We start from the raw sequence: 17,395 nt of genomic DNA on the forward strand, positions 1-17,395 counted from the left end.
TCAATTATCTAAGGTAATACAAGGAGCTAATGAACCTTATGCTGAATTTGTAGATAGGCTTATTCAAACAGCTACCAGAGTTTTTGGGAATACAGAACAAGCAATGCCATTACTAAAACACCTGGCTTATGAGCAAACGAATCGTTGGTGCTGATAACGCCAAGGTCGCGGGTTCGTTCCCCGTACGGGCCACCAAATGCCGCAGTCTGGCTGGGCACAATCAGGAGCCACTTGTCAAAAGAAACTAACTTTATTTTTAGAACCACACACGCCAAACAAAACAGCCTCTCAGGAAAAACCCTCAGAGCCTCAACTGCCACCACCGGCTTTCCACAAGCCTCTCTCTCCCCCACAAGCTTCTCTCCACCTCCCACAATCCTCCTGCTCTTGAGGCCGATTGGCTGGGTCACGTGGGCGGAGCCAAAAAAGTCCCCCAATGAGCAGCTCCGTGGTCTGAAAGGGCAGGGAAACAGCCCAATGAGCATCACCGCAGAGGAGCCAATCAGCTAGATGTTGCTGGGGCCGCTGTGAGCCAATCATCAGCCGGCAGCTAGAAGTTTGCTGGGGCCCCTTCGGCTGTGGCTCTCAACACCTCACATCATAGAGAGGAGGGGGAGACAGTCCAGGACTTATACACCAGAAACTTTCAGAATTTTAAATATAGACATTTAATACAGAATTAATACATTAGATTGCTATTAGTCACTCACATTTTAAAAATTAATTTTTATTGCTGCATTATAATTATACATAATAGTGGGATTCATTGATATATTTGCACATGCACATAGTGTAATTTGGTCTGTTTCCTTCCCTGATGCCTCCTCTTTCCCTTTTTTCTTCCTCCCCATGAACGCTTTTCTCCATTCTACTGGTCTCTCTTCTGTTTTCATGAGGTACCTTTTCTTTCCTTTTTTCTCTCTAAATTCTACGCATGAGAGAAAATATATAACCCTTGACTTTCTGCATCTGGCTTGCCTCACTTAGCAAGGTGTTCTCCAAGTTCCATTTATTTTCCTGCAAATGACATAATATGGTGCTTCTTTATAGATGAGTAGAACTTCATTGTGTATATATAACACATATTTCTTAATCCATATTTTTTTAAGAGAGAGAGAAGAGAGAGAGAGAATTTTTAATATTTATTTTTCAGTTTTCGGTGGACACAACATCTTATGTGGTCCTGAGGATCGAACCCAGCGCCCTGCACATGCCAGGCGAGCACATTACCACTTGAGCCACATCCCCAGCTCCTTAATCCATTCTTCCATTGACAGAGACCTAGATTGGTTCCATAATATGGCTATTGTGGATTATGCTGCCATAAATATGGATATGCATGTATCTTTGTAGTATGTCTGACTTGAGTTCTTGTGGATAAATACCAAGGAGTGCTATTGTGGGTCATATGGTTGTTCCATTTCTAGTCTTTTGAGCCACTCACATTTTATTAAAAATTTATCTGAGGCCCCAGTAATTAGCTACCAGATGTCATCAGCTGTTCATCCTGTCATATTTACCATGTAGGTTTCTTCATGTTTATTGCCTTGTGGTTACAAGATATGTATTCTACCTCCAGCATCACATTCCAGAAAGGAAGAAAAAAAGCTAAAGCAGTGATTTTCAATTGGAAATGATATCACCCCCAGGGAGAATTTTAAAATATCTAGACATATTTTTGGTTGTCACAACCTTTTTTTCAGGAGTTGGGGAGATGTTTGATAGTGGAATTTATTGTATAGAAACCAAAGGTGCTGCCAAACATCCTACAGTCTACAGGCCAGTCCCTCACCAGAATTATCTAGCCCAAAATGTCGGTAGTGTTGAGGTTGAGAAACGTTGGACTAAAGACAGGAAGCACATGCCACCTGACTCTGTTCGCTATTAAAATGGATCCTTGGAAGTTCAGCAAGGATTTTTAATTATATATCATTTGCCCAAGTGTCATGCCACAGCCAAATTAAGCTGTGAAGGAAGCAGGTGTTGCAGCCATTTTTTTGGTGGGTCCATTATCATACTGAGCAGAATTTGGGTCTTGATAGTAAGAGGAAAAAAAGGGAGAATAGATGTTGGGTAGGCACTAGAAAGTATTTACTTTAGAGAAGTACATTTTTTTAAAGAGAGAGGGAGAGGGAGAGGGAGAGGGAGAGGGGGGGGAGATTTTTTTTAATATTTATTTTTTAGTTTTCGGTGGACACATCTTTATTTTATTTGTATGTGGTGCTGAGGATTGAACCCAGTGCCCCGCGCCTGGCATGCGAGCGCATTACTGCTTGAGCCACATCCCCAGCCCCGAGAAGTACATTTTTAAGGTCATGGAAGTGGTAAAGAGTTGCTGGAGCCTCCACTACTGAGGAAGGATGTCCAGTCAAGTGCAGCTCCTCTCCAAGTGTCTGTAGGAATAAGGGATGGAAATGTATATACTGGATGAAAAAACCTTTGAGTTTTTGACCATCCTCAAAGAGCTAAGAAAATGTAACTTGTATGATATAATATGCAATGTGTTAAATATTCATATTTATTTTGTCTCAGGTCTTGCACTTCATTCTTATCCAGGTAACCAGAGGGATAATTGATTTCAGACCTGCCTCCTAATATTTTGCCCTATAACAAACCATCAAATTATTAGTGCTTTACATATCCAATTCTGGAAATTTTACCATAAAAAGTGATGTGATCACTATCTGCCTTAGGGTTCATGCAGGAAAACAGGTACTTTTCTAAATATATCAAGCAGGAAAATGTTTAGCACAGGGAATTGGAAGATTATGCAACCATTGCAGGGCTGGGAAGTGAAAAGTAGGGCCTGCTTATAATCTCTGCTGCCTGCACACCAATGGGTCTTCCCTAGGAGAATGCCTGGCAGTTGCTGGCAAAGTGTAGATACCCATGCACTTGCCTTTGACTACCAGCAATGAATAAATGTTGTTTCCTCTTCCGTCTTCCCAGTGGCCTATGAGTGCTTCTCATTGGCAGTCTAACCTGGAACCATGCTTCATGGAATTTTGAAAGATGCAGTTCTGAAGGTTCTCAGGGAAAAATGTAGAGTGGGGTGCCTGGGAGGATGTGGAATTTACAGTAGTAAGCTCTGGCAGAAGAAGCATTTGAATCTGAATACAGGCATATGTCCACATTTGAGAAGAAGAACATTCCATTTGTTTGTTAGCAATGTTGCTACTGGTATTATTACCTTATTTTAGCTGTGTATCGTTGGGAGGTAAATAGGGATTCTTCATATCTGGTCTGATTTGCTTCAATTCATGGTGATGCTAAATAAATAATAAGAAAGGATTCAATGGCTTGCTTATACAGTACAGAAGGTAATATGTTCTGTGAGACATCATAGTACAGTGGGGGTCCCAGAGAATGAGATTTGAAAAACAATGCATAATTTACCAATTTACCAGCATGCTCTAGAAAGGCCAGTGTTCAGACAGCAATTGTGGATGAGTCAGCTTGTTTATTTCTTATTGGAGAGGGAGCACCATGGGGAGAACTATCCATAGCTCTTTATTTGTTATAGTTATACACATGACTTGTGGTGGACTGCAAAAATACAGTGAGAAATTAAGTACAATGAGGGAAATACAAACAGTTTCAGAACAAGGTAACCTATAGACATATGACATATTGTTTTGTGTTTGGTGGAGACTCGTAACCTCCAGTTATTTACTGTTTGGGTCACATCAAGCTCTTAGTGTGTGTAACTTACAGGGTAGAATTTGATCTGTACTATATTTGAGTCTGTGGAACAGCAAAACCCATCATGACTGTGTCCTACGGCCCTTGTAACATCCTCTCTGTCTTGAGTTGCAGGTTTCTGCTGATATTTAATATTTGGATTATCTTAAGGAAGATAAGGAAAATGTACTATCTTATTTTTATTTCTTGAGTGAGGAAAATTGAAAAGGACTAGGGGAAAAACTCATTACCAAGAGCAGTATACAAAGGTCACCCATTTGCATTGCTACTTTGCTGGATTAAAACCAATGGTTTTGGCGTGCCTGGGTCTTATGCTGGTCATCTGGAAGCAGATCTGGAGATGAGGATGTGTACACATATAATTTATTAAAGGGATCTTAGGGGATCTGGCCAGGACCTTGATGATGTACTCACATCACTCTGGTGAGCTGCTTTTTTGTTTTTGTGAAACCCAGAATTAGAGGAGTGAGGGGAAAATATTTTTTACATGGAACTGTAATGTTTCTCTGGAGCAAGGGCTGGCAAACTTTCTCCAAAAGGCCCAGATAAAATTTTGAGTCTTTGTATGCCACAGGGTTTCCATCCCAACAAGTCAACTTCAAAGTTGTAGTACAAAAGCACACATACAAATGGGTGTGGCCATGTTCCAATAAAACTTTATATAAAGAGACAGGGGAGGAGGTCTGGGGTTTGGCCCGGGGGCCATAGTGTACCAATTTCTGCTCTAGAGACCGCTGACATGTGCCTAAGGTGATTTTTCCCCCTTTATCTATTCTTTGTATACTGCAAAACATAGAGGTTACTAGTACCTTTGTCTATCAAAAAGATGGTTGCGATGTTATTATGTATCTCAAATTATTCTGGACCCCCTTCCTCCAATCTTTCTGTTATTCTGACCATCACTTACAATGTTGCACAGATAATCTTCCTGAAGCACAACTCATCTCTTTTTATTCCCCTGATAAAAATATTTAGCTATGTTTTAGCTGTAAAATAAAATATAGCCTCATTAGCATGGCATTCAGGTATCCCAGTGATCCCTGTGATTCATTTGTTTCGTGTATTCCTGTCTGTTTTTCATATTTATTTAAATTGTCAGATGTAGAGAACAGTCTGTGTCCTGCTCTAAGTTACTGTATTTTTACCCTGAGTTATACCCTTTTATATAGAATGGCAGTTTATCCTGAGCTACTCCATTTTGAGTACAAGTCCTAAGGCAGAATGACTTGGCATCTTGTCTGTGCAAGTGAATAACCACCAAGTGTTGGATACACAGAGTAACAATTACCTCTCAAAGAGCAATCCCTACCTGACTAGTGAGGTGCCATGGTCCACTATAGGGGACCTTCCAATTCCATACCTCAATAACTATAGGCAGCTCAGAAACAGAGACCATCATTTTATACATGGTGCTGTTTTCAGGTAGCCTGGAGGCCTAGGGAACAAGTTTCAGGATAGGTTTAGTTTTTCCTTTCTGAACCCTGATGTTGAAGGGAGGGTGGCAAGTGACTCTCAGAGTCAGCAAACTCTGGAAGCAGCTATACCCACTGACTAAGCTCCCTGGGTGGCACAGTGGTTTTTAGGCAGTTGGTTTTTTTCAGCAACACTCTCAACAAGTCATGTGGGATGACCTGAAAGATGCTGCTCTTATACAAAATGGAGTAACTCAGGACAGGGTGTTCTGTACATCAGATAAAATTATTTATATATTTATGGTATATATCAGGATGTTGTGATATATGTATATATTGTAGAATGGCTAAATCAAGGTAATTAGCATATGCATGACCTCACATTTATCATTATTTTGGTGATAAGAACATTTAAAATCTACTTTTAGCAATTTTCAAGTATATGACATATTGTTATTAACTGTAGTCACCATATTGTACAATAGATCTCCTGAACTTACTCCTCTTATCTAACTGAAATTTTGTATCTTTAACCAACATCTAGCCAAGTCCAACCCCTAACCCCTAACCCCTGGTAACTATCATTCTATCTGCTTCTGTGAATTTGGGCTTTTAAAAATTTTCCACAAATGAGGAAGATCATGTGGTACCTATCTTTCTGTACCTGATTTATTTCACTTAATACAGTGACCTCCATTTCCATCCGTGCTGTCCCAAATGATAAGAACTCATCCTGTTTTATGGGGGAATAGTATTGCATTGTGTATATGTATCAATTTATTTATCCATTCAACAACTGATGGACACTGTTTTTTTTTCCATTCCTTGGCTCTTGTGAATAGTGCAGCAGTGAACATGGGAGTGCCAATGTGTCTTTGACATACTGATTTCATTTCCATTGGATATATACCGAGGAGTGGGATTGCTGGATCTTATTGCTGGATGTCCTTGCTGTTTTGTAGTTCTATTTCTAATTTCTTGAGCAGCCGTCATACTGTACCATAGTGATTGTACCAATTGATATTTCTGCCACCACAGGCAAGGATTCTCTTTTATTCACATCCAACAATTTAAGCTTGTCTTTTTGATAATAGCAACCTAGCAGGTGTGAGAAAATATCTCATTGTGATTTAATTTGCATTTCTCTGATGATTGTGATGTTGGAATATTTTCTTCATATACTTGTTGGATGCATACATCTACTTTTGAGAAATGCCTTTTCAAATTCTTTACCCATTTTTAATTCTAGTTACTTACTTTCTTGAGTTACTTGAGTTTCTTATGTAATTTTGGATATTAACCTTCAATCAGATATATGGTTCATAAATATCTTCCCTCTCTGTCTTTGCTTGGTTGTTCTTTCTTTTTTTTCTGGAATACTCCTCCTCTCCCTGTATTGAGGGGAGAGACTAACTTTTGTTTCTTTTTTGTTTTGTCCTTCACAGTGGTTTGCATGTAGTAGATATTCAGTAAGTGGAGTTTCCAGATGAAGATTGCATTCCTTCAACCTGTAGTTATTAATGATTTAAGTGCTGAAACTCTGACATCATTTTTCTTTTTCCTTTTTATAGGCAAGAGCTGTTTTGGCAAAAGTTGGCTACCCTGAGTTTATAATGAATGATACTCATGTTAATGAAGACCTCAAGGCAGTAAGTGCTAAATTTATTGTATTTTTTTTCCTGGCAAGTTTTACTGGCCTTATGCCTTTCAACTAACCCAAGTCCAAGCAATTAAACCTGGTGGTGCCAGAAAGTACCAACTTTTGATTAATTCCTTGGCTAGATATGAACCTGAATATGCCAGGCGTATCACAAGATTTAGAGCAGATTCAAAATAAAGGAAGTGTCAGAAAGAATGCATAGTTGAGTGAACACCATAAAGCAAATGGAGTTGGATTTGGCCTAATTTGATCATAAAGAAAAGAATTAAACAAATCAAGTATTTTACAATTAGTGGGCATATTCTAATGGTGAATGCATCATGTTTATATTAAATACTTTTTATTTACTTCATTCATATTAAGTGAAAAGTAATAAATCTGCCTAATGGGAGTTAACTTCATTAAACTTTATGACTGTTTTGGCAAATTAAATACATATACATATGACTATAATTTATTGTGAGTTGGATTGTATGTTTGTAATGAATAATAGTAATAATTCTTTTTTATTCTAATATTTTGGAGCATGTATTTTATAGTAGAAATATTCATTATAGGTCTTTCTAATCACAACCACTGTTATTATATTTCTTATAAATAGTTCTGGTAAAGTATTTTTCTTCCTCACAGGGGGAAAAACTACTATTTTTACCATTTACTAGATTTTCTTGGAAAAGTAGCCTTTAAATAACTATGGTTTTGAGGTGTAGCTTTTTCCTGAAATCGTGGCTCGACAAGTGGCATATCTGTAATTAGTCTGAGCTTTGTGGACAAGCATCAGAATTTTATAAGGGCATTTAAAGTGAGAGAAAAATCTCATTTAAAATTTTCTCCATTGAGCTCTAAGATATGGCCTTGCAAAGTATTGATCCATTTGCTCTGGAGGGAAATAATTCTGTTTTCCAGTATCTTAAAGCTCAGACAGCCTATCTTATGCACCATTTTGATGATGCTGAAAACCCCATTATTTATATGGTAATTAAAAATACTCAAGCACTTTATACATTCATGTACATTATCTTCTAATTCATACAGTGATGAAGAGAATATGTTTATGCTCATTTTGCATAGAACATAAGAGACTCAGAGAAGTATAGTGATCTTCTTGGTGCCACACACAGTATCAGAGCCAGGACTGAAATCTAGGTTCAGGAAACTTTGGTTGCATCAGCTTTACTGGAGCTGATGAGAAGGAAAATGGAAGAGGGTATGCCATATTGTCAAGTAGTCAGGAGCCTAGAGACAGTGGCCCGGGTTTGAATTTTGTCTCTTCACTGCCTAACTGTTTGATCTTGTGCAGGTTATATAACTCTAGTTAGCTTCCTTTTGGTTGTCTGGATACAGGAGATAATAATCAAGCCTTAGTATTAGTATACAGATGAGACTATATGATTGTGGAAGCACCTAGTACAATGTCTGTCACATAATAGGCTTNATATATATATATATATATATATATATATATATTAGTCTTGTGGATCAATATGAGAACTTTGCTAGTAAGAAGAGCATCAACAGAGCATGAAGTATCTTAGAAGGAGAACCTGGACAATCGTGTGCAAGTGGTAAATATGTCAAGTCAGGATATGGAGGAAGAAATTGAAGAGGCAGTTAGGTATATCAGTTATGAACATGAACCCTGGAGACAGACTGCATACAGTGAAATCCCTGGTCTGCCACTTACTATCTCTGGGACCTTGGGTAGGTGGTGGATCCTTTCTGTTCCTCAGTTTCCTCATCTGCAAAATGAAGATGATAATAATTTCTACCATATAGGAGTATTTGAAGTGTTTAGAGCTGACTCTGGCACATAAGCACAAACAAAAGTATTAGCTATGACATCTTCAATTTGCACTTATGATAGTGGATTATTTTGGTTTGGAAAAAATCATCATGAATTAACTCATGCAGTATCCAGGTCCCTCAAATTGATTTAAAAGGCTTTACAGATGGAACAGTCCCAAGCTTTAATCAAATCATGTAGCATTCAGGGCTCGCTCACAATTTTCGGTTGATCAAGTTTTGTTGGCAGTCTGTGATTGTCTAAGTTGAGAGACCTGATTTAAGAACTCATTGAATGCAGTATCTTTTGTGAAAAGAAACCAGATACCAAACAGGATATGCTAGATATGCTTCTTCATTTCTCCAGGGCCTGAAATGAAGCCATTAGACACCAAGATTTTTAAGTACTTTTGTGCAGAAATGGCTTTCATCTGACTCATTGCCAAAGCAGACAAAATTACACCCAAGAGTTTCTAACCGTGAACAAAATCCAAATACACGGAGTAAAAAGATATTTGTGTTCAGAAACTGATAGAGGAGATGAATAAAACCCAATCTGAAAATAGGATAAACAATGATGTGATAGAATATAATAGTGTCACTGAGGTTAATAGCAAAAGGACTGGAGTATCACTAGTATACAATAGGACTGTGTTTTCAGTTTTAAGAGACATGTAGATAAGGACTACTTCAGGGTCTATGAGAAATTTCTGGTAATATAAGCTGTGAGCAGGAAAGGCTGTTACAAATGAAAAGTGACGTGCTACATTTGACACTGGTGAAGATATGATTCATCAGGTACAAATACAAAAGGAAAGAGGAGTGAGATTAGGTGATGGATCAGACGAAGGTCAAGGAGAAAGGTTGCAAACTGAAGTTGGGCTCATATGGAGATAAGAACAAATAAAAAAAAAGAATTGAGAGGTAAACGTGCAAAAGAATCAGAGAATTTTATTTTTATCCGAGGATAACAAGGTAAACTGAGATACTGCACAAAGCATTCCTGCACAACAATACTCTTACAGTTTTTGAAAAGAACAAGAAGAAAGGAAATGCCCTTTATTTGAACTCACATCAGCATGCAGGAAAGCCTATTAGTTAGTTTAACAAAGTAGGAGCCAATCTGTTTTCAAATTAGCCTTATAAATATGTATTCTATTTCATTGATCCTTAATGGAAATAGACTCAAGAGTGAGTTTTATACCAATTTTGGCAAGATTGCTGTATCATCCACGAGAACAAAAAGTGTACTAGGTATTTTGAACAGGGATTTTTGGAGGGGGTACCAGGGCTGAACTCAGGGGCACTTGACCACTGAGCTACATCCCAGCCCTATTTTGTATTTTATTTAGAGACAGGATCTCACTGAGTTGCTTAGGGCCTTGCCATTGCTGAGGCTGGCTTTAAACTTGTGAATCCTCCTGTTTCAGCCTCCCAAACTGCTGTGATTACAGGCATGTGCCACTGTGCCTGGCTTGAACAGGAATTTAATATAGGAAATAAGTTGAAAGACAAAGAATGGGAAGGGGAGGTAAACTAGAGATTCATAACTTTAGGAAGCAGCTACCAACCCTGGGCCTAGGGACACAGAAGAGAGGATGTGGAGAGCAGAGGAGGAACTGCCACTCCAGAGCTGCTGGCCTATGGAGGAGGGACCAAACATTCTTCCAAAGTCATTGTCATAAGGAAGGAGGAGATGGGCAAAAGTGACAGAGAGAGGACTGGAGAGCAAAACATCTCCCCTCCTGCCACCCACTGATTTACCCCCAGTGCCTTCAATGCAGGAAAGCAATTGACAAAGGAGTTTGAGAAACAGAATGTTCAGATTCCTAGGTCCCCCAGCATTACTAAACAGAGTGAAAAGGTAGCTGAGTCATTATAGGCAAATAACTAAACACAAGAAGGCCCTTCATTCATTTATTTTGTGAAAATGACTGGAGAACTGCAGTAGGGTTTCTGGTCAGAATCATAGCTGGACTCCATTTACTTAGCAGACTTTGAAATAAATAAAGTTTCAGAGATCAATGTTGTGAGTATTACACACACTTATACATATATGTATACATATCATATAGATAGATATTATGTGAACCCACATTATATTCTCTGGGGTGGGAACATTGTGTGTGTGTGTGTGTGTGTGTGCACGCACATGCATGTGTATATATGCATGTAAATGACAGTATCACTATGCAAGAGTGTGGTGATATTTGGATGGAATTCTCTAGAAAAAGAGGTGGTTAAAATATGAAAATAACTCTTTACAATTTGGCAGAAAACAAACAAAACAAAACAAAAAATATTTCCCTCATGTTTCTCTAGTGACTGGTTACTGTGACATTGGAGAGCCAAGAATAGGTTCTAGAGGTCTGTAATATTTCTGTGTGTGTCTCTGTATACACGCATGTCATTTATGAGCAAAGCCATCTAAGCACACCAGTTTTGCATATTGCTCTGCTGTTTAAACAAGGAAAATCTAAATATAATATCTGGATTCCATTAAGCATTCAGAAAATTATCTGAGGGCCTAACACATGATCTTTTTAGATATTTAGATATATCTCTGAGTATCTTTAAAGGATTTAAGTTAAAGGAGAGGTGCATTAGAATGTTTATTTCCATTGGTATGTGTAGTTTCTTATAAACATATCCTTACTCTTTTTACAAAGAAGCTGAACATATTTCCTTGTTCTGCCCTTGTTATATGCTTCTTAACTTCGTGGGAGAAGGCAGTAATAACTTCATTCTTCCATTTATTATGAAACATTTGGTGCTTGACATCCAGGCCAGAATTTCCAAGAAGAGAAATCCAAGTTCCCATGAATTTTATAATCTGGAAAGCTATTCCTAAGAAATGACATGGGAACCTAATTAGTTCCCCAAAGGTCACTCCATTGAAAGGTCTAGAGATAGAATTGATTGAAAGTCATTATCAACTTGACCTAGATTTTTCCCAGTAACTGAAAGGACAAGAGGCTTTTGAGCTAATTATTGTCCCTAGCAGAGGTTACTTTTTTTTTTTTTTGAGATAACAAGTGATTTAAATATTCATGCACATTTTTAATGCTATTTCTATAACAACAAACATAACTTTCCTTATCATTGCTGGGTTTTGAGTTTTTTTTTTTTTCTCATCCAAGGGCCTTCTGAAATATTTGAAATTGTCAAAGTGTTATCACGTGGAAGAAAATTTGAGAAATAGAAGAAAGGAACTAAAAAGTACCCACAATATTGGTACTTGACCATAATAATGCATATTTCCCTTAGAGTGTACTGTTTTATCTATTACTATATAGCTATAATTGATGTTTATATAGCATTTAATACTGATGTTTACAGTTAACCTTATTTTGGCACTGTCTTCTATAGCCTTTTACCATTAGTTTAATAGCTATATAGTATTTTATTAAGAAAACCATATGATGATTTTATTTAATCACTACATCTATTCCAGTTTCTAATTCTTATCTTCTCCTCCTTCTTCCCTGTACTCATTTTGTTGAATTACTGAGTTTCTTATAAGAACCAATGAAAATAACATTGAAGTAGGGGTCAAATGATTTGGGCTGTGTGGCTTTGCCTAGTTCCATAGTCTCATTATACCTATTTCCTATCTATCATATGTGAATAATGACTGCCCCTCTTACCTCCAAACACTTTTGTCTTCGAAGTAAGACTTGATCCCCATTACTTGTAATTTCCATTAAATTAGTGCAATGCATAAATTAAGCCAGTCTAAGAAATGATAAATATTCACAATTTAATAATTAAAACAATATAACAATTGTCCTTCTAAATGTACCTAAGCTGTGGCAAATTGTAATGTGTTACAGTTAAGTTTTACTTTGAATGATTAATTTTGTGGGTATGGTAGAATTTTATTTATTTATAGTGTTCTTAGATTTGGAATTATTTTCTTTGGAAGTTTTGAGATGGTTTTATCTTTAATGTCTATGGACCAAACTTAGTGTCAAGTTAGTGATGATGATGATGATGATGATGATGATGATGATGATTTTGTGGTGCTGGGGATTGAACCCAGGGCCTCATGCATGCAAGTCAAGCACTTTACCAACTGAGCTGTATTCCCAGCCCCTGGTGTTGTTTTTTAGATGAAATGGGAAAGTATCACAATTAGTAAACTTTTCTAAAAGTAAAAACTGACTTCAGTAATATTTCAAAAAATAGTTATTATTTTTAAAGGAAATACTTTTGGGAGAATTTCCCAATGTTCTGAACCCAAAAAACATATCTGAATTTTATTTCAGTCTTGGCAGGGCTATCTTGGAAAAAAACAAAAGCTGAAAAAAGCTCAGGTTTGAACAATGGACTCTTTTTCTTTTTGTGGTACTGGGGATTGAACCTAGGGGTGCTTTGCCACTGAGTTACATTCCCCAGCCCTTTTAATTTTTATTTTGAGACAGTCTTGCTAAATTGCTGAGGTTGGCCTCGAACTTGCAATCCTTCTGCCTCATCCTCTTGAGTAGCTGGGATTACAGGCATGCACCTGGACATATCTTTCAATTATATGATACAAGAATGTCTTAGGAATGCTAGTTAAGGCTACTTCCTAAACCAAGATGCTTTCTATGTTTCTTTTGAAGCTAGGAGAAAACCTCTATCTTAAAATAACAATCAATTAGAAGATTTCTTTTGATTATGAACCATTTCTAACATTGGGACAATATGTAAAATAATGTTTTGAACACATTTATCTTCAAAAATATTATTGAATAGCTTTTATACATGCATACACATTTAATTTATTATTATTACTATTATTATTTTAGAGAAGGGGATCTTATTGTATTGCCCAAACTGGTCTAGAACTGGTGGGTTCAACTCATCCTCCTGCCTCAGCCTCCTGACACATATGCATGTGTCACTGTGCCCAGAATACACATACATTTTAAATGCATAAAATAGATACATTTTAAATTCAGTGTCTAATTCTTGATCTATTTTCCTTCCTCCTTACCTATCTCCTTCCCTGGATATAAATGGTACTGTGAAATCAATCTTAATCATTCCTATGTATTTCTTTATGCTTTTGCTATATATGTTTGTGTCCATAAACAGTATATAGTATTGTTTCACGTGTTTTAAAATTTTAAATATTCTCATACAACTTATTTACCTTATTTTTCAGATTATTTCATGTTCATGCATATAGAACATTGATTTAAAACACTGTATTGTTTTCTATGAATACACAATAATTTATTTATCACGCCCCCCCTTCCCTGCTGAAGCACTTTAAGAAAAGGAAAATTTAAAGTTATGTCTTTATAATTTATTGGCCAAATAGAATATTAAGGGTGCTGGGAATTGATACTTCCACTCCTCCCTTTCTCTGAGTGCCTTCAATTATTTTACACTTTCTTTTATACCTGATCCCATTGAAAGATTTTTAAGGTTGTTGACATAGAAAACTTATTGAAACACAGATGTTGTCTGTGGACACAATGAGTGTACACCACCACCATGAATACCCACTCTATGTTAGGGAGGAACTAAATGTGAGCCAGGTATTGGCCAACAAATAGGTGACATGTCAAGTTGGTAACCATCAAGTTGTGTATATGTATGTATATGTATTCATATGTATGCATTTACTGTATTTTAATTTTTAATTTTAAAAGACTTTGGTTTGAGCTGGGGATATAACTCAGTGGTTGAACACTTACTTAGCATGTGCAAGGCCCTAGGTTCAATCCTCAGTACCAGGAAAAGAAAAAAAGACAAACTATGTCTTAAAGTTACCAAAAAAAATATAGCTAATAATTTGATTATTCTTAGTTTTCACCTATTCAAAAATGTGCTTTCCTTATTTGCCACAATTATATATTTTACATTTATTTTTGCTATGGTAATATATTTTAAAATGGAAGCATTAATTAGCAATACCAGCTATTGCTTTTATTGCTGTACAGATATTATTTAGAATCTATAGGTTAAATATTGCTGATTTTGTAGATGAAATGTATTAGTATTGAAAGTGTTTGCTATTTCCTTCCAAAAAACCAAAAAGAAAAAAGGAGCACAATAATTATGTCAACTCCTATCTTAGTAGACAACATTATTGTGAGCTACCAACTTCCTGTATTCCCTTGCAAACTTTAATCTACGATTTTCCTCTGTAATTTCATTAATTTTTAGTGACCAGAGCCTTTTTGTATTAATAGATAAATTCTCTTAATAATTAAATTATTCTGGTGACTTCTTTGTGCTTAGGGTGGAAAATAGGGTCTCTGAATTGGTTTCATTTTTTTCCTTTATGAACAAATGCCGATTACAGTAAATTGGATTTTAACATTTGACTAAATCGTCATCTATAAACTAAATGAGGTTTCAGCTGACTAAACTGAATGTTATTAGAAGAATCTTAGGTGACAAATAAATAAGGTCCACATTTTAGAAAGATCAAGAACTTGTGAGCCAAGAAATTTCAAACCTAAGATGATACGTTCTGTAAAGGTTAAAGTAGATTTTTCAATTATAAAGTAAATGGAACACATTGTCAATGACTGTAGCTGCTCGTGTTTTTTTTTAACTGTGATCCAGAAATGACCATATTGATTTTTGAGCTTTTATGTTTAAAGAAAATCACTGAGATTAAATTTCACGGCTTTGTGAATCCTGGGTTAACCAGTAACGGCTGAGAGATGCTGCAAGGGCCGTAGCTTCTCTGCTGGTTGCTCCTTCATGTGCTCAAATCTATTTTTAGAGTCATCTCTTATCTTCACTTACAACAATGTATTATGTTTTTTTTTTTCAGATCAAATTTTCAGAATCGGACTACTTTGGCAATGTTCTGCAAACCCGAAAGTATTTAGCACAGTCTGATTTCATCTGGCTAAGAAAAGCTGTTCCAAAAACAGAGTGAGTATTCAAAGAAAAAAAAAAGTGAAATAGATAAATACTTTGGGAGGTGGAATCTCTTAGATTAAACTTTGTAATTCCCCTCAAGTTAGAGTAGCTAGATTGCCAGTTGTTTTGCTTTAGCAAAATCTGTGTCATATTTAGCCAACTCTTATTTCTGATATTATATGATTCAGATCTTCATTAACACCTATCAGAAGAAGGCTTACTAGGGTGCTAACATTAAAATTGTTGCTAGATCTAGTTGTAAACACACACAAACAGACACATACACACACACACACACACACACACACACATATATATATATATATATATATATATATATATATATATATGGCAAGAATATTTCTCTAGATTTTCACACTCAGGTGGAAACTTTTCAATCTTAAAAAATAATAAATATTTTAGAAATGAGTATGATTAGACATGCAAAAATGAATAATTTGGGGCTGGGGTTGTATCTCAGTGGCAGAGTGCTTGCCTAGCATGTGTGAGGCACTGGATTTGCTTCTCAGAACCATATATCAATAAATAAAATAAAGGTCCTTTGACAACTAAAAAATATTCTAAAAATTGAATAATTTTGAAGCATCTAGAAGATATTTGTTGAGGTGTAATGCATATCAAAGAACTCAGAGCTATATTATTTCTATTAGAATAGCAGCTAAGATTTATTTGTCTTCTTCTGTCTATAAGAACATTCCCTATTGGTAGGAGAGTTTCCTTAAATACTTTGAGGCCCAGGGCCAGCCAGTTCTGATTTCTGCCCTGAGCAGATGCTGGTGCTGCTGCTGCTGCTATTCATGATGATGATGATGATGATGATGATGATGATGATGATGATAGCAGCTAACAGTTATTGTGTGTTTATAATATGCCAGGAAGCACTTCACTATTTTTAATTCATTTTATCCTCATGTCACTTCTGGGAGGTAGAAGTACAGTTACCCCTATTTTACCACTGAATAAAAAGCTTACAATTGAGAAATTCTTCAGCTCAGGTTTAGATGACTTTTTGTTCTGCCTTCTGGTGCTTTTGGCTTCTGGGACTAGATTCTATTCCACTGTGGCCCATTTCTCCAGTGTTTTATTTTTTCTCTTGGTTCTCTAGGTTGGATAATTTCTATTGATCTGTTCTTAACTCCAGAATTTCCTTTTCTTTCTTTCTTTTGTTTTTTTGGTAGTTTCTGCTTCCCTGTGATTATTTATTGAGTCACTGTCATATTTATCATTAGTTTTTTGAATGTAGCTTAATTTTTTGAACTAATTTATAATGGCTACTTTCACATCTTTGCCAAATCCAGTATCTGGGCTCACTTAGAGTCAGTTGCTATTGATTGATTCTCTTATACTTTTTCTTTGCATAACATAATTTTTTGTTGTTGAAAATGACATTTCAGATGATGTAGCAACTCTGGATTCTGATTTGTTTTTCTAAGGCTTTTCTTAGAGTGACTTTGCTGGAATTACACTACAGAATTTATATCCTCTGTAATAAGGAGGTGTGGATATTTTGCTCAGTTTTTTAGTTCTTATTTTTTATTCCTGGTGATTACCCCCGTGTTTCCAAAACTTAGTGCTCAGCCAGTGATTAGGGCATGACTATGCTCACCCACCTCCAGCCTGTTGGGCTTCTATCCTGTGCCAGTTGCTCTGTGTGTAGGCTGGGAGTGCCTTCAAAGTCACAGCTAGCACTCCATCTGCCTTGGATTTTACCTTCTATTGGGTTCTCTCTGGTCTCCCCTGTATATATACCTAATTTCCTACTCAACCAGGGATATGTGGAGTGCTTATTTAGCCTTTGTTTGACTTTCAGTTTCAGGATCTCTTTTTAAAATTTGAGTCTGGGTTTTCTTCATTCATTTTCCACCAAGTTGGCCATTTTTAGATGAAAAAGCTTGCAGATTTAACCGCAATAGTCCACCTTTTTTTTTTTTTTTTTTTTTTTTTTTTT

At 36.4% G+C, this 17,395-nt stretch overlaps 1 protein-coding gene across 1 annotated transcript in view; it reads left to right on the forward strand.

The window, feature by feature from the left end:
• Phex (phosphate regulating endopeptidase homolog X-linked) overlaps window positions 1-17,395 on the forward strand; it is a 194,478-nt gene that overhangs the window by 123,742 nt on the left and 53,341 nt on the right. The window contains exons 13-14 of the mRNA XM_015488079.2: window positions 6,686-6,763; window positions 15,335-15,438. Of these exons, the coding sequence (XP_015343565.1) occupies window positions 6,686-6,763; window positions 15,335-15,438 (182 nt within the window). The remainder of the gene's footprint in view (window positions 1-6,685; window positions 6,764-15,334; window positions 15,439-17,395) is intronic.

Source organism: Marmota marmota, unplaced genomic scaffold (assembly GCF_001458135.2).
Source record: "Marmota marmota marmota unplaced genomic scaffold, marMar, whole genome shotgun sequence".
Classification (NCBI taxonomy): domain Eukaryota; kingdom Metazoa; phylum Chordata; class Mammalia; order Rodentia; family Sciuridae; genus Marmota; species Marmota marmota.